Source organism: Ammospiza caudacuta, chromosome 17 (assembly GCF_027887145.1).
Source record: "Ammospiza caudacuta isolate bAmmCau1 chromosome 17, bAmmCau1.pri, whole genome shotgun sequence".
Taxonomy (NCBI): Eukaryota; Metazoa; Chordata; class Aves; order Passeriformes; family Passerellidae; genus Ammospiza; species Ammospiza caudacuta.
Genome location: NC_080609.1, coordinates 15,564,712 through 15,584,877, shown reverse-complemented (window position 1 = coordinate 15,584,877; position 20,166 = coordinate 15,564,712). Strand labels below are relative to the sequence as shown.

The window sequence follows — 20,166 nt, the reverse complement described above, 5'->3', positions numbered from 1 at the left end:
GGGCAGGCTTTGCTGCACTTCCCAGGAAAGGAATGGAATGTCTGGAAGCCCGAGGGAATGTGGTGCTGGGATAGAAGATGGGCATGGAAAAATCTTGGGTTTCAGCTCCATTAAAGTCTTGTGCACCCAGAGAAACTCAGAGATCCTGAATGCACTGCTGGCACTCAGGGCCACACTGCTGGCACTTAAAATCTGCTGGGTTCAGGAAACACAATTTGGGGGTTTGGGGGGCAATTTCCAAAGGGAGATAAGTACCTAAAAAAACATAAAACTATTGATCCCACTGACTTCAGGTGTATTTGTTTTCTAATGCTCTTAGGAGCATTAGAAAAATGCTTTGTTTTAATGAATAGGGCTGATATTCCTATATCACATACAGGAATATCCTATATTCCTATATAGCAGCGCCCATAAAGTTTTGCTGGAGTCAGTGCAGTAAAAGCAGAGTGATCCATGTGAATCCAGGCAGATTCCAGCCTGGATAATTCTAGCTTGGAACAGTGAGTGATCCATGTGAATCCAGGCAGATTCCAGCCTGGATAATTCTAGCTTGGAACAGTGAACAAACTCTCTCCTTTGCTTAGCTTGAATTATTTTGCGTTGGGCACAATTGTTCTCCAGCTGCTCCAGAGCTGGGCTGGGATCCTGTGATCCCATAAAACTCACAGGGAATTCCAGAAGGTTCATCTGCTGTTCCCTCAGACATTTCTTTTCCCTCCATGGCTTTCCAGAAGGAGCACAAATCCCAGCAGGAGGAACATTTCCCATTTTCTCTGACCATTTTGCTTTTCTGCCTGCAGCCAGACGAGCTGACCAATGCCCTGGAGATCAGCAACATCGTCTTCACCAGCATGTTTGCCCTGGAGATGCTCCTGAAGCTCCTGGCCTTTGGCATCTTTGGCTACATCAAGAACCCCTACAACATCTTTGATGGGATCATCGTGGTCATCAGGTTCTTCCCTCACTGTGGTTTTTCTGCTGGGGAGTGGGGTGGGGATCAGGGATGGCAAGGGAAATTCAGGATGGGTGTTAGGTAAAGGTTTTTTACTGAAAGAGTGGTTGGGCACTGGAACTGTCTGTCCAGGGAGGTGGTGGGGTCACCATCCCTGGATGTCTTTCAAAAAGGATTGGATTTGGCACTCAGTGCCATGGTTTGGTTGGTGAGGGGGTGTTAGGGCTGGGTTGGACTCCATGGTCTTCAAAGTCTCTTCCAACCTGGTGATTCTGTGATTCCATGTGTTAATGCAGGGTTGGGGTGTGCTGTAATTGTGCTGGACTTTTGGATTCATGCAGGGTTGGGGTGTGCTGTAATTGTGCTGGACTTTTGGATTCCTGTCCTTAGGAGAGCTGTCCAAAGTAAATCAACCTGGCAGATGGAGAGGAAAATCTATTTATGCCACACATCTGGCACTGGGGTGGATTTTCCACTCAAGTGCAGCGTGGCTGGTCCTGGGAAAGGGGTCCTGGGAGTGTCCATACCCCAGCAGTGCCCTCCTCTCCCAAATGACCCCAGCTGGGCTGGAATTGGGCAAGCAGGAGGGAAAGGGAGGGCCCTGCTTTGCTGTGTTCCCCAGGAACACTGTCCCAGTGCTGGGATCCTTTCTGGTCACCCCTCAATCAGTAATTTGGGGCAAAGAATTCCAGGAACACAGAGATGTAAACCAGGAGAGTGCCCTTGGCACATCCCTTTGATCCAGACAAGGTTCAAGGTTCTGAACAAAGGTCATTCTGTGGTCTGAACAAAGGTCATTCTGTGGTCTGATCAAACCAACCTCCCCAAAACTCCCTCTGGATGTTCTGAAGGAAGATAAATAACTCAAGAGACATAAGAACTATTGATCCTATTGACTTGAAGTGGGTTTTTGTTTCCCTAATTCCCTTAAGAGATGCTGGATTTTGTTTTAATGAATAGAGCTGTGCTGATACTCCTATATCATAGGAATGGATATTCCTGGGATAAAATTGTGATCCACATTATTATCGTGGTGCAGACATGGAGAACCTCAGGAAAAAAAAGGGAATTAAGGAGAGAATTGACCCCAAAACCAGCTGTAAAGCAGATGAACCATGCCACCAGAGGTGCGACCACGCCCCTGGGAGTGAAGCTGCTTCCAGAAGCAGGAAAAGGGGAGATTCTTGGGGGGGATCAGCTGCCAGGGAGCAGAACTGCTGGTGCTAGCAGTGTCCCCATGTCCCCACAGTGTCTGGGAGATCATTGGGCAGTCGGACGGGGGCCTGTCCGTGCTCAGGACGTTCCGGCTGCTCCGCGTGCTGAAGCTCGTGCGCTTCATGCCCGCCCTGCGCCGCCAGCTCGTGGTGCTCATGAAGACCATGGACAACGTGGCCACCTTCTGCATGCTGCTCATGCTCTTCATCTTCATCTTCAGGTATTTCTTGGTGTTTCAGGTATTTCAGCTCTTCCTGAGGCGTTGTTCTACTTCAGGGATGGGGACACGCCGCTGGTGTGGGGGTGATGCCTTGGGAAGGCTGGGCTAGAACAGAGGATGGAAGAATTAAAGAATAGAACAGAGGCTGGACAGAGTTAAAGAATAAAGTAGGGGTTTATTAAAAGGCCTCAATGGATCCACCTTGGGCCTGGCCAGGGCTACACCCAAGAGGAACCAAAATGGTCCCAAAATGCACGACCGCTCACGGGGTCTCTCACTTTTATAATTTCTGCTCCATTTGCATATTGGAGTTAATTGTCCAATTACAGCTTTAGGTTATGCAGTCCCATCCTTGTTTTTCTCTCCTCAGCCCACGTTGTTTGTGCTCTTGGGCCTGAGATTTGGATCATTTGTCCTTGGTCCCCAGCTAGAGGAGGAATTGTTTTGTCTCCCTGCTCTGTGCAGAGAGCTCACCATCCCCTAATGTGAAGCCAGACCCACCCACTAAAGCAGCACAGAACCAGAAAAATAGAAAAGCCAAAACCTGAGGCATCAGGGGGGATGCTCACAGTGGGATATTCACCCTTTTCTGGTCTGTTTTTCATGGAATGCCATCATTGCAGAGGTGAATTAAGGACACAAACAGGCAATCACTGCCCCTCAGAGGCTCCTGAGCTGTGCCTGTCACTGACTGGACCATACCAGTGTTAGACTTGGGGCTGAAGTCGTGCAGATTCCAAGATTTCTGTCTGTTTGACCCTCTAATGCCCCTCAGAATCCTTTGATTGGAAACCAGAGAGCTGGCAGCATGGTTTGTCATTTTTCCAGACAAAGGAGAATCCTGGATTTTCCTTCAGTGCAGACAACTGGAATGAAATGTGAGGCAGGAGAACCAAATTGCGGGGTCAAAAAAAAACCACTGGGAGTGGAAAAGTGTGCGTAAAACCCCTGCAATCCTCCCTGCAACCACATTTCACCCAGGTGTTCCTTCCATCTGCCTCTTTCCCCACTGCAGCATCCTTGGCATGCATCTTTTTGGGTGCAAGTTCAGCCTGAAAACCGACACGGGAGACACGGTTCCAGACAGGAAGAATTTTGATTCCTTGCTTTGGGCCATTGTGACCGTGTTCCAGGTAAGCTCTGCATCCTCAGGGATGTTTTAAGGGGGAACACGAGGAGTTTTTATTCCATGAAACTCTTCCAGGAGGTGTCAAATTTGGAGTGAAGAGTTATTAGGGTAGAGATGGGTTTAAAAGCCCTGATGGAGAAGAAATCTACTCAAAATCAGCACTGTCCATATCTCTTATCAGTAAAAGGAGGGCATCCACTCTTATTTTCCTTTTTGCTGCCCATCCTGCTCCTACTCTGCAGACCTCTGTCTCTTTCACTGCCTTTTGCAAACAATTCTGTGTGACTGGGAGTAACAGATCCTCTCCAAAATCAGAGCTGGAGGTGCTGGGGAAGCCTTGACATAAAAAGTTGTGTTTCCTCTGCAGCCTGGTTTGTGCCTGAAATTCCTGGCAGTTCCACAACAGAGGAATCATGGTTAATGCTGTTTCAAGGATATTTTAAATACAAAAATTGGACTTTTGTGTTTCAAAGCTCAGGCTTTAGAATCTGAGTGCAACAAGTGCAAATAAAGTTTCTAAAGGCAGAGTAGCATCACTCAAGGTGGAAACCAGGCCAGAGCCTTCCCTGTGGATATAAATTCTCACAAAGGAACAAGGACAATATCAGCCCCAGCCTCAGAGCTTCCCATTTTTCCCTTCCCAACACATGAATTGCTGCATTTCTCCTCCCAGTCCCTTGGGAAATGCAGCTGGCACGGAGCACAGAGGCTCAGTCCTGTGTCCCAGGAAGGTTATTGAGCAGCATGACTCAGTGCAGCACTCCTGTCCCCAAAGCCACCTTGGTTCAGGGGGTTTGAGGCCGTTTCCATTGCAAGAATTAATGTGGAACATCAGCCTGTCATCCATTTCTCTAAGCTATTTGAAGCTGGAGAGTGAAAATCCCTGAGGAAGGTCCCTCAGAGCAAAGCTTTGCAGTGATGGGGATTTTTTTTTCTCAATGTTTTTACCTGAAGGAAACAACTTCCCTGAGGTTCTGGAGCCACCCAATGTCATTTATCTCATTAAATATCCTGTCCCTTACCCTTTCCTTCAGCTCCAGCTGCCTTCTAAAGAGCAGCCTGAAAGGAGACAAGATCTGAGGCCTCAGGTCTGTTATCTTCTGATGGTTATCAAAGGAGGCAACACCTCCAGGAAATAATGGGATTAGGACAGTGCATCCTTCACCTGGGGATATCTTGGATCTAAAGTGTCCTCTGTGGGCAGGCCAGTGCCTGCAAGGAGGGCAGGCTTGGCCAGCAGAGGTGCAAAGATCTAAATAAAGGCAAATTTCTACAACGTGATCCGACATCACGTGCAGAGAGCTGGACAAAGGCAATTCCTGCTGCCTCATCTCAGGAGAGCTGCCAGTGGAAAGGTCAGGAGGAGAGGGAGAATGGCAGGATTGAGTGCACGGAGGAGCTGAGGGTTCCCTTTCCCTGCAGATCCTCACGCAGGAGGACTGGAACGTGGTGCTCTACAACGGGATGGCCTCCACCTCCTCCTGGGCCGCCCTCTACTTCGTGGCCCTGATGACCTTTGGCAATTACGTGCTCTTCAACCTCCTGGTGGCCATCCTGGTGGAAGGATTCCAGGCAGAGGTGAGACGTCCAGGCTGAGGGAGGGGGAGAGACCTGACACACACGTGTGGGGATGATCCATGGCAGGGAAAACATCCACCCATGCAGGCAGCCCTACATTTAAATTTAAGGGCTGCAGATGATCTGTGTGAACACCTGAAGCTCTTCTGGATCAATCTTTGCAGCTCTAAATTTGAATTTAAGTGGTTCAGATGAGCTGGGCTGAGCACCTGAAGCTCTTCTGGATCAATCTTTGCAGCCCTAAATTTAAATTTTATTTTAAGGGGTGCAGATGATCTGTGGTTGGCACCTGAAACTCTTCTGGATCAATCTTTACAGCCCTAAATTTGAATTTAAGGGGTGCAGATGATCTGTGGTGAGCACCTGAAGCTCTTCTAGATCAATCTTTGCAGCCCTAAATTTAAATTTAAGGGGTGCAGAAGATCTGTGGTGGGCATGTGAAGCTCTTCTGAGTCAATCTTAAAGCCAAACTGGATGTGGACTGGGAATTGGGGGACCAGGACTCTGATCTCCTACACAGTCTGCTGTGTGATTTAGAAGAAATAATTTAGCATTAATTTTACTCACCAAATCTCCCATATACCCCATGGTTTGTGTTCCTGTGTGGTGGGACTCAGGCTTTCAATACATTCAAAAGTTTTACTGAAATCCAAACAGATTAAACCAGCTGGCTTCCCTTGATGAGGGCTGGTTGCCTTGTCCTGAAGGGAGCTCAGGGCTCTAAGCAGGACTTTCCCCTCATGAATCCGTGCTGTCCATGGCTCTATCCTGTGATTCCACATGTTCCAGCCCTGAGGACCAGGCAGGATGAGCCCTGTCCTTTCCTTGGGACTCTGTTCCTCTGGAATATTTAAAGCCAGGAGCACAGCTGCTCAAAAGCCATTCCCAGGTTCCTGACATTAAATTCTCAGATCTTTAGGACGTTGCTTTGAGGTGGAAGGAAGTTTTCTCCTTTAGGGATCTTTGCAGGGAGCAGCTCCCGTTCCTCCCCTGCCCTGTGGGAGGTTGAAGCCAGAGCTCTCTGAGTGCCTGATTGCTCCTCCAGACAAGCTGTGGTTTCCCTGCCCAGCCCTAATGGCTCCTTTCAGAGCTGTTTCAGACCATGATTTAAATGTGTGCAAGCTCTGCTTTTCCCAGCCTGGATCATTCACCCCAAGGGCCAGCAACCACAGGCATGGCATTTGCAGGGCACATTTTGCTCTCCACTCCCATTTATTATCAATCCTGACATCAGGCCTGTGGGCTTGTCACTTGTCTCAGGGAGAGGCATTACACAAAACCCTTCTCAGCTGCCAGGGCTCCTCTCAAGCCTTGCACTGGGAAATCATAAAATCCTGGAATGCTTTGGCTTGGAAGGGACTTTAAAGTTGTGGTTCCAACCCCCTGCCACAGCTAGGGAACCTTCCACCAAACCAGGCTGCTCTGGTTGTAAACCAAAGACAAATTATTGTGGAGCTGGGTTTGCTTTTGTCATCCCTGGCTCTGCTGCTACGCTGGGAATTCTTGGTTTGACTTCTTTGACTTTGCCTCTGACAGGGGCTGTTCTGAGCAGTCACAGGAGGCACTGAGGGGAATTTCTCCTCCATTTGCTCAGGTGTTTCTTTTATTTATCTGGAGAGGGACTCCTGGGACAGCTGAGAGCTGCTCTCGACTCAGAACCATCAGCAGGGCTTCAGCAAGGGCACTAAAATTGTCCTGTGAAGCACAGCACACGCTCTCAGCCTGATCCCAGCTCCTGATCTGCCTCTGGAGCAAGTCTGCCAGGAGTTTTCCTAGAAGAGAACAGACTTAAATGGCCACAAACCCATTTTTAGTACATTTGTGTTTAGTACAAGTAGCCAGACTTCAAGCAGGGCCATAATTGCATATTTATGTTTACACCGTTCCCATGTCATTTTGAAATCCCCCCCAGAGCTGCTCTGGGAGAGCAGGCAAACCTCCCAAAATTGTGCAGATCTTTCATCCACTCTGCACTGGTGTTTCTGCTGTGAAACAAAGATGAATCAGGGAGCTCGAGCCGTTCAGTCATCCTGGCTGCAGCTCTTGGCAATAAATCACAGCAAAGTGAAGCTCATTGCCACTTCAGCACCGTGCCTCTGGAAACTGGGGGGGTTTGTCCAGCCATGGAACTGTGCTGCTTTCTCTGGGATCAGCCCTTCCATGCAGCCCTTTGCTGTCAGTTTGCACAGGTTTCTGCAGTGCTGAGGAATCCAGACAGATTCCTGCTGGCATCCTGCTGGAATCCCTCCCTGAGCAAGGAGAGCCTGAGGATGGCTCCTCTGTCCCAGGCTGATCATCTCTGGTAGCAGATCTGTCCAAAACGAGCTGGAATCACAGGAGGAAAGGCAGGGTGAGGGTGGCTGTTCCCTGTCCTGAGCTGCTGCAGGGCTGCCAGGCACACTGGCCCCATGCCCTCTGCCTCAGGTTGCCAAGAGATTTCCCAAAACAATCCCAGCCAGCACAGAGGGTGCAAATCAGGCTCTCCAGATCTAAGTCAATTTGAAAGTGCTGTCAAACAGAGAATTAAATCCCTCTGACACCCTTTGACATCAAACCCTAAGTGCTTTCAGCAGGGATCACAGAGAGAGCAAACACGGAGCCCCACCGTGCCAGGTTTCTCAGTCATTCCTGCAATTCCAGCTGCTCTGGGATGTTTTCCCCTGGGATTTGCTCTTCCTGGAGCTGTGTAAGAAGCACAGAGACACGGCAGGGACACGGTGACAACCACAGCATGGTCCTTTCTGTCCAAATGAGTGAAAACAAGGGAGAGGGACTTGCCTGGGATCATTCCCAGGGTGGTCTCAGAGGGAATTTGGCACAAACCACCCATGGGGAGCAGAGGCAGCTCAGAGCTGCTGAGGAATCCTAATGACTTGGGTCTGTTAATTACCCTCCTCCTCTCTGCAGGGAGATGCCAACAGGTCAGACACAGATGAGGACAAGACATCTGCCAACTTCGAGGATGAGTTTGAGAAGCTGAAAGACCTCAGAGCAACAGGTGGGGCTTTGTGTCTGCATTTTCCTGGGAATCTGGGAGCTACAGCTCTGCTTCCACAATGGAAGAATCCAGCTAATTTAGCAATTAATCTGACTGCAGAGTCAAAGAGCAGCTCTGCAAAGTGTAGGGGAGGCTAAATGAGCACTGATATTTCCTTTAGACAGATGTTTTTCTAATTTAAACGTTCCCCAAGAATTTTTAGCCATGTCTCCTCCCTCCTCCTGCACCATTAGCACAGAGTGCTTTGCTGACAGCAATGTTCTCACCCCACTTCTCGGCAGCTTTTCCAATCAATCAAGATCTCATCTGTTCCTTTTGGTTTCCCACACAAAATGCATTTGGGTGAGGTTTGATGGATGGAAAATGTTGCTGCTCATTTGTGTTCCAGGAGGGTCTGGCAGTCGGTTTGAGGGGAGGCCCACACTGCTCTGCTGTACCAAAAACATGGAATTGGAGGTGACAGCCTTCACTTTGCAGCCAGAGGGGTGACAAAAAGGGATCACACATTTTAACAGTGAATGATGGCAAACAGGAGCCTCTTCAGTTCCTGCTTCCTTTGATTCCCAGCTTGGGCTCTGTGAGGATCCCTCCAAATGCTCCTAAACCAGGATTTGTGTCAGCCAAGGAGATGCTGGTTGTGGGGAGCAGATGGAATTCAGCTGAGGAAGGGGCAGAGTCACCTGTTGGGGACGCAGAGGTCCCTTCCAAGCCAAGACATTCCATAATTCCACGGCTCCTTTGGAGGACACTGAATTCCCAAAAGCCCCTTAAGAGGTCCTGGCATTCACTCAATGCCTTTCAACACCTTGTGGGGACCTCACTGCCCACAGCTCCCCCTGGCAGAGCTCCTGGAGGTCCCCAGGAGCAGTGTCCCCTCACGTGGTGTCCTCTGGTATTGTATTTGTGGGGTGCCCCGTGGCAGGAAGGAATGATGAATCTGACTCCATGTTCTCAGAAGGCAAATTTATTATTTTAAGATACTATATTATATTAAAGATATAAATATGAAAATATTATAATAAACAGAAGAATACAGAAAGGATACAGACAGAAGGCTAAAAAGATAATAATGAAAACTTGTGACTCTTTCCAGAGTCCTGACATAGCTTGACCCTGATTGGCCAATAAGTCAAAACAATTCACATGAAACCAATGAAATAATCACCTGTGGTAGACAATCACTAAACACATTCCAAAGCAACAAAACACAGGAGAAGCAAATCAGACAATTATTGTTTTCATTTTTCTCTGAGACATCTCAGCTTCCCAGCAGCAAAACCCTGGGCAAAGGGAATTTTTCAGAGGACATGACTGTGCCGCCCTGTCCCCTTTCCCTGCAGAGATGAAGATGTACTCGCTGGCTGTCACCCCCAACGGGCACCTGGAGGGCAGGGGGGCCATGCCCCCGCCCATCATCCTGCGCACGGCCGCCACCCCCATGCCCACCCCAAAGTGCTCCCCACACCTGGACACCCTGCACGCCCCTGGGGACTCAAGGAGAGGCAGCAACGCCTCGCTGGACCCCACAGGCTACGACCAGAAGTCCTTGGTAAGTCCTTGTTCCTAGTCCATGGTCCCAGTCCTGGGTTCTTGCGGTCAACAAGTGTCAGAGGGCACTGTGGGGTCTTGGTTTCCAGGTGGTGGTGAGATGCTCTGGGGTGGAAGGGACACACAAGGATTGAGGGAATGGTCCTGACAGGGGTTGATCCCATAAGTTTGGTGTTGTCAGCACCGGCTGAGATCAGCTTAGGGTCGTGTGGGATATTGGGGACAGGCACTGCTGGAAAATGAAAAGGAGGGTGGTGGAGGGGGGAAATGAGTAGAAAGGCAGGGGGAGAACAGAGCTGGGCTAGGACAGCAGAACAGCCAGGGACAGAGAGTCCATGGAAAGGGGAAACAGGGATGTACCAGGATCCAGGGTTTTCCTGCCTCCCTGGAAGCCCTTGCCAAATCAACTCACTGGAGAGCCATAACCTGAATGAGTCCAGCTACTCCCAACCCCTCAGAGGAGGAGCAGGAATCTTTTCCAGCCACACCAGACATTTGGAATGTCTTGGAGAAGCTGTCAGGTGTTCTGTGAGGATGAGACCTGCAGCCCCTTGGTGTTTTGGGGTTGTATCTTGAATTTATACTGTGTCAGGGAAATGAAGCATTTTCCCTTGAGCTCTGGTGACAGCCCCACAGCCCTCTTGGAGGGGAAATCAGGGGAGCAAGGCATGAGGGGGTTTGGAATGAGGAGATGGGATGAGATGATCCTCAAGGTCCCTTCCAAGCCAAGCCATTCCATAATTCCACAATTCCTTTGCAAGGCTCTGAGTTCCCACAGAGGCTGTGACATTCACCCAGTGCCAGGATCGGGCTGAGCTGCTGCTCTGGCAGCCGTGCCTGCAGCAGGGGGGTGGGAGGGCAGCTCTGGGTGGGCACACAGGGAGCAGAGGCAGCAGGCAGAGTGGATTTCTGCTGCTGTTTATCCATCCCACTCCTCTGCTCCAGAGCTGCGAGATCATGTTCAAATCAAGGCAGCAGACCGTGAAGGCACCTCACGCCCCGGCACAGCCACCATCCCCCTTGCTAAGCTGCTTAGTCAACCTAATGCCTTTGAAAAGCAAACAGAGCTGACTGCTGTTTGCCTTGGGCTTTCATGGCGCTGCAAGCTGCTGGACAGGGATGTTCATCCTTCCAATCCATTCTCAGTGCCACCAGCCAGAGGCAGGGGAAGCAGGCAGGGCTGCACTGAGGAGGAGGAGGAGGAGGAGGAGGAGGAAGGCAGTTTGCTTTGGTTTGTGCCGGGAGGAGGGTGTGGAAGGAAAAGGAGTTTTCCTCCTGGCTTTTCTGCACTGACCTTAAGCTCTCTCATCCTGGGAATTGCCTGTACCTGCCCAAGAGTGCAGACAGGCACTGAAATTTGTGGAGGAGGAACATTCACTCCACTTTCTCTCACGGCAAATGGGAGAAAAGTAATGGAAACAGGGGCACAATTCCTACCAGGCATGGGTGACTCATGTTCCCTTTGGAAGGCAGGGACGTTGTGAGCTGAAACTACCATAACATGAGCAAAGTTCAGCAAAATGCCACTTATTGATGTCTTTGGGTTCATTTTTATGAGGAGTTGGTGTTGCCAGGGAGTCACTGAGATGGAGGGTTGGAGGCTGTGCTCCAGGCGTGGTCCAGGTTCAGTGTGGCCCTGACTGGGTGCTCCCATCTCAAGGATGGAACTGGAGTGGTGCTGTGTTGGTTTTGCACCAGGGAAGTGATGTTTTAACAGAAGCTGCAAACAGTTTCTTTTGTGTTAGATAAAAAAACAGTTAGTAATTAGGTTTGAGAATTACCAACCTGTTAAATACTGAGAAAGTCAACAGTCCTTATGAACACACATATAAAACCATATATATGTTGGAAGCTTACCTCTTTTTCTTTTGCTTTGGAAGCAGGTAAACCCACCACATTAATTAGTACATTAACCAAGAAACCTCAAATCAACAACTTAAACCACTAGGCGGGAAGGGGAGGCCGTGACTTTCACCAATCTGGGCAAAACTCCCCAATCCTTTGGGGATAAACAAGCCCTCCCTCCCTCCCTCCCTGTGGGAATCTAAAATCAGAGGGTTTTGGGAAAGCTGCAAAAGGCAGGCCTCAGAGACAGCAGAACTGTGATTAGAGCTAAGCAGCAGCCATGAGATTTGTCAGCAGAGAAATTATATAGGTAGAAAAGTAAAGACAAATAGAACAATGGTTTGTGTATTAACACTTGTCTAGAATAACTCCCTAAGCTACAGAAAAGTTTATCTAGTGAGATATTAGGGAGTTCTAAGCTTAATAATGGAGCTCTGTGCATTGTGTTTCAAGGCTTACAAGCAGGTATTTGAAATAAGCAAATTGTTAAGCAAAGGTACGTGTGCTTATAGCGGTTGGATGGAACTATTGTCAATATAGTCTTGATTTTTGTGATTGGTCAAAAAACTTTTAAAGTAAGTTGTAACATTAAGCTCTTAGTCTGCTGCCTGGGATGTGAGCTGGTGGCATCTTCCCATTGTCATAACCATGTAATGAGGCTGATGCTGGAAAATACAACAGCTCAAGGCACGTTCCACAGCAGCCCTGTCCTGTTTGTGATTTGTACATAGCCCCTGGCCAGCCACAAATGGTGCCCCTCTGTGATGCCTGCCTTTCTCACCTTTCCCAAAACCCTCCGATTTCACGGATTCCCACACCTCCCTTCTCTCCCAGTCCAGCCTCCGCAGCTCCCCCTGCGCCAACTGGGCCACCAGCAGCACCTGGGGCAGCCGCCGCTCCAGCTGGAACAGCCTGGGCCGGGCGCCGAGCCTCAAGAAGAAGAACCAGTCGGGAGAGCGAGAATCGCTGCTCTCCGGAGAGGGCAAGGGCAGCACGGACGACGACTCGGACGACGCCAAGTCCGGCTCGCCCAGCCGGCTCTCGCCGCCGCGCCGGGCCGAGTCCCTGGATCGCCGCGGCTCCCAGGAGCTGCTGCCCGAGCTGCTGAGGGTGCCCTCCGTGCGCCAGCTCGGGCCCGGCCCCGCTGCCCTGCTGCCCGCAGAGTTCCACGGCTGCAACGGCAAGATGGGCGCCGAGCTCTTCCTCAGGGTGGACGGGCACAAGGAGGACGCGCTGGACTACGAGGATGACGGGGAGGATGTGAGTGCTGAGGGAGATGGGGACTCGTGGTTTTACAGTGGGTTTTCTGTTCCTAAAAGGATGGATAGAAATCTGACGTGGAAATGTGTTATCCCCTCCTGAGGGATGGGCCTTTGCTTCCTGAAAGATCCCTTTTTTAAGAGATCTTTTTAGGCCTGTGTTGTATTTGCAGGGAAATGCCCCAATGAAGGCAGGAATGATGAATCTGACTCCATGTTCTCAGAAGGCTAATTTATTATTTTATGATACTATATTATATTAAAGAATGCTATACTATACTAAAGAATACAGAAAGGTTACTTACTAAATGCTAAAAAGATCAAAATGAAAACTTGTGACTCTTTCCAAAGTCTTGACACAGCTTGGCGCTGATTGGCCAAAGAGTCAAAACAACTTACACCAGAATCCAATTAAACAACCGCCTGTGGGTAAACAACCTCCAAGCACATTCCAAAGCAGCAAAACATAGGAGAAGCAAATGAGATAAGAATTGTTTTCCTTTTCTCTGAGGCTTCTCAGCTTCCCAGGAGAAAAATCCTGGGTGAAGGAATTTTTTCAGAGAATGTGAATGCCATAGGCCTGTGACAATCCCATGAGGTAAAACTTCCTTTTTTTCCCAAAAATGCCTCATATTTGGGCTAATTGGAATTGTCCCTCTCCAAAATTAGCTGCTGACACAATAGACTTTACTCACAGGAGCTGTTTGGTGTCATGAAAGCTTGGAAGCCTAAAAAGAGATGTTTTCCATTTCACTTTTTGGTTGCTTGAGGGCTTTTTGAGTTTGGCACAACTCTGTATCTCCAAAATGACCCCTTCCCAGAAGTCTTGCTTTATCCTGTCCATCTCTTCCCTTTTTCCACCCCTTTCCTCCTTATTTTCTTGGACAAATGTGATAATGGCCACCACAGTTCTGTCCCAAAAGCTGTGACCGCCTACAGACACAATAAAAAGCCATTAACTGCCCCCTCCTTCTACAAAACCACTGTGAAAGTTGAAGAGGCAGGAAAATAAAAGAGGAAGAAAAGGTGTTCCTTCTTTTTTACCCAGAGTTATTGCTACCGGATCCGCAAAGCCCTGGAGCCCTACAAACCCCAATGGTGCAAGACTCACGAGAACTGGTCCCTCTACTTGTTCTCCCCACAGAACAGGTAAGAAATTCCAGGGAAATTCCAGCCCAACAGGGGTTTGAGGTAATGAAATATTGCCTTCCTAGCCAGCCTCCCCTTGGGAAAAATCCTTCAGAGCTTTAGGATCCAGTTCCTGATTTTGAGGTGAAGTTTTCAGTTCAGTGTGGGCAGAACTGTGTGGTTCACCCCGTTGCTGTCAGTGGTTTAGCCAGCATTAGTAATAATTAATAATTAATGATAATCACGGCCAAAGCCTGTGGAGATGCTGCCTCACCACTTGGGCTGGTGCTGATTTTTGGGGAGGAGACTGTTCCTGACCCAAACTTCTGAAGGATCTGTTTTTCCCACCTCTCTCTAGGTTCCGAGTGACGTGCCAGAAAGTCATTGCCCACAAAATGTTTGACCACGTGGTGCTGGTCTTCATCTTCCTCAACTGCATCACCATAGCTCTGGAGAGACCAGACATTGACCCCCTGAGCACGGTGAGAGGCATTTCCTTCCTCCATCTCCCATCCAGATCTTCATTTCCTCAGGACCAGAGCCTGCAAGATAAATGTTGGATTTCTGACTCGTGTCTCTTTGTTGTTCTGTGTTTTCCAGGAGAGGATATTCCTCAGTGTCTCTAATTACATCTTCACTGCCATCTTCGTGGTTGAAATGATGGTTAAGGTAATTAGAGCTTCATCCCATGGCCCAGAGCAAGTTCTGGCCAAGACCAGACCATACCAGAGTTATGATCTGGATGAAGATTTCAACGTCTCCCTTCTCCTGGCTGCAGGTGGTAGCTCTTGGCTTTTTCTCTGGGGAGAACACGTACCTGCAGAGCAGCTGGAACGTCCTGGATGGAGTGCTGGTCTTTGTGTCCATCATTGACATCATTGTGTCCATGGCATCAGCAGGAGGAGCCAAAATCCTGGGAGTCCTTCGTGTGCTGAGGCTTCTGCGGACCCTGAGACCTCTCCGGTATGGGCTGATAAATCAGAGAGTTTGGGAAATGCACGAGGTCTTGCTTAATAACACAAAACACTGAAGTACAACATGGGTAGAAACATCTTTGGGTATCTCTAAACTCGGGGAGAAATTGTTTGAAAGCAGTGAAATGAGCTCAGATTCATCTTCAGCTTGGACATGTGTAGCTGGAGTTTGGAGTGAGAGGTGTGGTCAGAATCCAGAGTGAGGGCAGTCAGAGCCTCCTCCACACTGCAGCTTTGTCAGCCCTTCCCAAATCCTTCTTCCACTGCACAACTTCACAGGCACTCCCCGGCAAAGAGGGATTTGCAGTTGAACAGGTGCCGATGAGGATTTGATAAGCTCCAGCATCCTTCTGAGGATTTGATAAGCTCCAGCATCCTTCCCTGCTCTCCTGACCCTGCCGAACATCCCTGCAAAGCAGCTCCTCCCTCAGCCAGGCACAGGAGGGCAGAGCTCCCAGAGTTTGAGAACAGGAGTAAAGATAATCTGTGTTTTGGTTATGATTACACAATAAAGAGGGATAATGCTTGGCGGGTATTTGGATCAGCTCCTATTCTGGTTTTGTCCTGTTTGGCAATAAACAGGAGCCTTTTTTTTCTGAAATTTCAGGGGAATGAGACAGTCACCTCCAAAACGCTGGAAACTTTCTGGGACAAAGCTGTGCTTGTGAGTGATAGGAAGAGGGAATATTTTATACCACAAGAACAACAGCTCTTTGTGCTCTGTGTCCCCTTAGTGACCAGGAAATCAGTGTTTCTGGCTCCTTGCTGTTCTGCTGGTGGCACCAGTGTCCCCTGGCAGTGCTGGCTCCCCAGGACACCCTGGACAAGTCACCATGTGTGACCCACAGAAGTGGGAACAAAATTCAGGGCACGGGCAGTTCATGAGGAAAGGGGAGGGGGAAAGGGGGAATTGGTCTTTGAGAATAACTAGGCCAGATCCTATGAATAGAAAGGAATTCATCACCTCTCACCACGGCCTCGCTGAGCACAGGATGGCTCCAGGGACCATTCCTAACACTTTGGAGGTGCAGTTCACTCTCCACATGATTTGTCTCAAACAAGACCCTGTGGAAATGCTGCAGCACAAAATGCTTTTCTGTGGGCTTGGCAGGCACAAGGCATCACTATCCACGTGAGCTGCAGCTCCCTGCAAGGACTCACCCTTTACAAGCCCATCCTAAAAACAACTTTGATGCTTTTCAGGCAAAACTCCCACCTGGCCCTTCCTAGGAAAGCTTGGCTTGGGCTGCTTCCACTGCCACCTTCCCAGGGCAGGGCAGTGCATGCCCCAGGCTCTCCTCCAGGGAAACAACACCCCAAACCTGCCTTAGAGCACACCAGGAATCTCCTTCCCAACAGGACTGACCCTTTGGCTGTGGAGCTGCTGATCACAGGCTCCTGCTAGCTAAGAGCCAGCTCAGGAGCTAATTAGGAAACAAATTGGAATTACTCTGTTTGGAAAGTTGTCATGGCCACTGGTGGAGGAGGAGCACCAGACGTGGGCTCGCCAGGCCCACTGGGAAGATGTTCATGTGTTGGGAGAGGAAGGAGGGTCCTGTCTGTGTCCCTGGGCTGGGGTCAGAGCCCTTGGAGGGATCTGGAGTGAGGTACAAACCTCCCACAGTGGGAGCTCTGTGATATCCTGCCCAAAGGGAGTCTTCTCTCCTCACTCTGCCCAGCTGTCACAATTCCATCTGATGGGATTGGGAATGTTCTGGTTGTCTGGAAAATTCCCTGCCTGCAGGTAGAGGAGGTTTGGGCCAGCCCCAGAGAGCAGAGGAGAAGCAGCTGGGTGATAACAGGACATACATAAAAATTAAAATTTAAGTGTCTTGTGTTTTTTTTTTCCAGAGTTATCAGCAGAGCCCCAGGTCTGAAGCTGGTGGTGGAAACCTTGATCTCCTCCTTGAGGCCTATTGGGAATATTGTTCTCATCTGCTGTGCTTTCTTCATTATCTTTGGGATTTTAGGGGTCCAGGTAAAGTATTTCCCTCCCCTGCAAGTGACTGCTGCTTTTCTCACAAGCTAGGGTTGAGGTGGAAATAATGAGCTGAAATGCCTCCAAAGGAAGATTTCAGGGGAAGAGGAGCCAGACTTTAGCAGAAATGATCCAGGGTGGGGTTGGCAGCTGCTCCCAGCAAGGATCTCAGGATTAGGAGAGCAGACAGACCTCCCTGCTGAACTCTACTGCAGGAATGAAAGATAAATCACAGAACAGACTTTTCAGAGCTGCTTCTTTTTTGTTCTTTTTTTTTTTTTTTTTTTTTTTTTTTTGTGTTCTCAAATGCAGCTTTTTAAAGGCAAGTTCTACTACTGTGATGGCCCTGATGTCAAAAACATCACCACGAAGGCTGACTGCACCAACGCTCACTACAAATGGGTCCGGAGGAAGTACAACTTTGACAATTTGGGGCAGGTAAAGTCCTCCCTGCAGGGGTTTTCTGTGCCAGTTTTCATGGATGGACACCTGAAATGTGTGGCTTCAGGAAAGTGTGGAGCCTCCATCATAGGGAGTTTCCAAAACTGATTTGCAATCATCTATCAGTGGGTTCATATTTGCACTCGGTGATCTTTGAGGGCTTTTCCATCCTTGGTCATTCTATAACTTTATCTGGAAATCTCTGTCTTTTACCCTAAATGTGTAAATAGGGATCAGATCAACCCTTGATCTCTTGCTATGATTGTACAATTCCTTGGTTTTAGGAATGTTGTCGTTCTTTGAGATGCCATCCCTCAACTGCCCCTTTTATTCTCCAAATTTATTGCTGTTCTGTTTGCAAATGACGAAAATAAAGTGCTTTACATGGCTGAAAAGCAGGCCAGGCCATAGGAGGAATTGGGAGCTCCTTCTCTGGGGACTGCAAGGCAGGACCAACCCCTTCTGTCCATTTTGCAGGCCCTGATGTCCCTGTTTGTCCTCTCCTCCAAGGACGGCTGGGTGAACATCATGTACGACGGGCTGGATGCCGTGGGCATTGACCAACAGGTATCTGTCCTGCAGAGCCCACCTGTGATTTTTGAAATCCCAGGAAGCAGTAGAGCTGTAGAACCTCCTTGAGGCCCTTTTGCTCATTGAGCTGCCAGTTTTCCATTTTTTGGAGTTGCTTTTCCATGGCTGCTTCCCATGTAGGACAAGCTCTGGCGTGTCCTACATCAGGGTATGTAGAATGAATTAGAATGAGGGTGCTTGAGGATGGGAAACCACCAGGAATGTTGTGGAAAAGGCATTCAGTTTGTGAGTTTTGTGGCATTTTCTGTGGGAAGTTGAGCCTCGCATGAGTAGGACCCACCCAGAGCCACAGTAACACTTTGGACTTCATTTCCCCCACTTCTGAAGATCTGGTAACAACTGAGAAACATTAGGCAGGAGCCCACATCTGAAAAAATTAAAAATCTGGAGCCTATCTTTAGCTGAAACAATCTTGCTGGTGGGATGATGCTCACCACTGAGATTTAACTGAAGCTGTGTGAAATAAATACCAAAATAATCAAATCCCGTAAGGCACTTTTGGGTGGGTTTCGCACCAAACTGTAAAATTTTAGTCAGTGAGAAGGTGAATGAGAGGAAAATCCTTGGGGAAAATCCTCCTCCCAGTGCTCCCCACCTCCCCACACAACTTACTGCTCCAAAAAAACTGACTCAACCCACCCGCTCTGTGCCGCTTCTCCCTCGTCTTTCCCTCCCCTCCCAGCCCATCCAGAACCACAACCCTTGGATGCTGCTCTACTTCATCTCCTTCCTGCTCATCGTCAGCTTCTTCGTGCTCAACATGTTCGTGGGGGTGGTGGTGGAGAACTTCCACAAGTGCCGGCAGCACCAGGAGGCGGAGGAGGCGCGGCGCCGGGAGGAGAAGCGGCTGCGGCGCCTGGAGAAAAAGCGCAGGAGTAAGGAGATGTACCTGTCTGGTCGGTAGAGTGCCTTACAAACCAAAATCTTTCTGAGCCCTGCCTGCTCCCAAAGCAAGATTTCTTTTTAGTTTTGGGTTTTTTGTGGCTTTTGTTCGGGTTCACGAGGTTGTGTTGTTTCATTATCTCTTTGGCGGTGCCTTAAGGCTCGGGCTGGTGACGTCTTGGGATTGTCCTGGTGGGAAATGTCACCTTTTCACCTGGCTGGGGGGGAAATGCTCCTCCAGCAGAGTCCTCTCTGCAAGGCCATGCTGTCCCAAGCACTGAGGGACAGGGGTGAACTATTTCCCTGCTCCCCCCGTGCCTGGAGGCCACTCCAAGGCTCCCCCGTGCCTTAACGTGCCGCCTGCATCCGAGGATGGTGGTGGGCTTTGATTTGGGGGTTCATTTTTCATCTGAAGCAGTGGTGATGCTGTTTGGGAGTCCTGGAGCATGGCCCCGCATGCCACAGACACTGCATGGGGGCACGGACAGAGCCTGGGGACAGCAGGGAGCCCCAGGGTGGGGCTGCAGGGAGAATTCCTCTTGGGAACATGTCCATGACAGGAGATGCTCGTCCCATTCCAGGCTGGAACTCAGTCCTGGGACTCCTTTTGTCCTTGGAACACTGGCCAGGGGCAGGGCCATTAGCCAAGAAAGGCCTTTAGCCAAAAAAGGCCTTTAGCCAAAACTTCCTTCTCAGTGGATCTCATAGGGACCATCAAACCCCAAACCCACCTGAGCCTGCGCTCCTTTCCTGCCCCAAACCTGCCCATTCCCACCTCCCCTGGTAGGGTATTCCCAGGAGATCTGCCAGGAAAGCAGCCCCAGCTTTCCCAGAAGTTCCAGTGGGCAGGGAGAGCCTGCCAGGCGTTTTTGTGGAGTGAGCAAACCTGGCTTGGCCACCGAGATCAAAGCTGACCTTAGTCAGAGGTAAGGCTGAGCTTTCCTGGCCCTGTCTGCTTGCAGCACTGCTGTGACTCTGCCTGGCCGTGTCATCTCCTGGAAGGAGCAAATATTGTGACAAATTGCTTGTGTCCCACACATCAAGGCATGGATATCCATTTCCAGCTGGAAAAGCAGCCCAGCTCCAAGGACACGGCACAGGCTGTGCTGGGAGAAATCCCATCCCATTCCACTCCCTGCTTCCCTCCAGGCCTGGGGCAGGAGCTGTGTCCCTCACAGCCCCTCTGCTGCTCCCCTGGTGCTCCTTGGTGGAGCCAGGGGACACCTCAGCACTAAATGGTGGCACTGCTGTCCCCACAGGACCTCAATGGCACCGCAGGGAGGGCCAAGCCCTTTTGATTTTTGCCAGTTGTGAGTTCAGTGCCTGCCTCAAAATGAAATCCAGCTCAGACATTGAGTCTCTCCAAAGATTTCCAAGGGTTCAAATGCAATTTCCTGCCCCTTTTCCCATTTTGCTGTGGGAGTGTGA

General features: G+C 49.6%; 1 protein-coding gene across 1 annotated transcript in view; it reads left to right on the top strand.

Annotated features, from left to right (window-relative positions):
• The window catches only part of CACNA1H (calcium voltage-gated channel subunit alpha1 H), a 149,519-nt gene that overhangs the window by 101,578 nt on the left and 27,775 nt on the right, over positions 1-20,166 (top strand). The window contains exons 10-24 of the mRNA XM_058816318.1: positions 801-952; positions 2,202-2,387; positions 3,403-3,520; positions 4,939-5,094; positions 8,002-8,092; positions 9,433-9,641; positions 12,320-12,745; positions 13,793-13,893; positions 14,231-14,354; positions 14,473-14,541; positions 14,651-14,835; positions 16,698-16,824; positions 17,137-17,262; positions 17,743-17,832; positions 18,539-18,752. Of these exons, the coding sequence (XP_058672301.1) occupies positions 801-952; positions 2,202-2,387; positions 3,403-3,520; positions 4,939-5,094; positions 8,002-8,092; positions 9,433-9,641; positions 12,320-12,745; positions 13,793-13,893; positions 14,231-14,354; positions 14,473-14,541; positions 14,651-14,835; positions 16,698-16,824; positions 17,137-17,262; positions 17,743-17,832; positions 18,539-18,752 (2,374 nt within the window). The remainder of the gene's footprint in view (positions 1-800; positions 953-2,201; positions 2,388-3,402; positions 3,521-4,938; positions 5,095-8,001; positions 8,093-9,432; positions 9,642-12,319; positions 12,746-13,792; positions 13,894-14,230; positions 14,355-14,472; positions 14,542-14,650; positions 14,836-16,697; positions 16,825-17,136; positions 17,263-17,742; positions 17,833-18,538; positions 18,753-20,166) is intronic.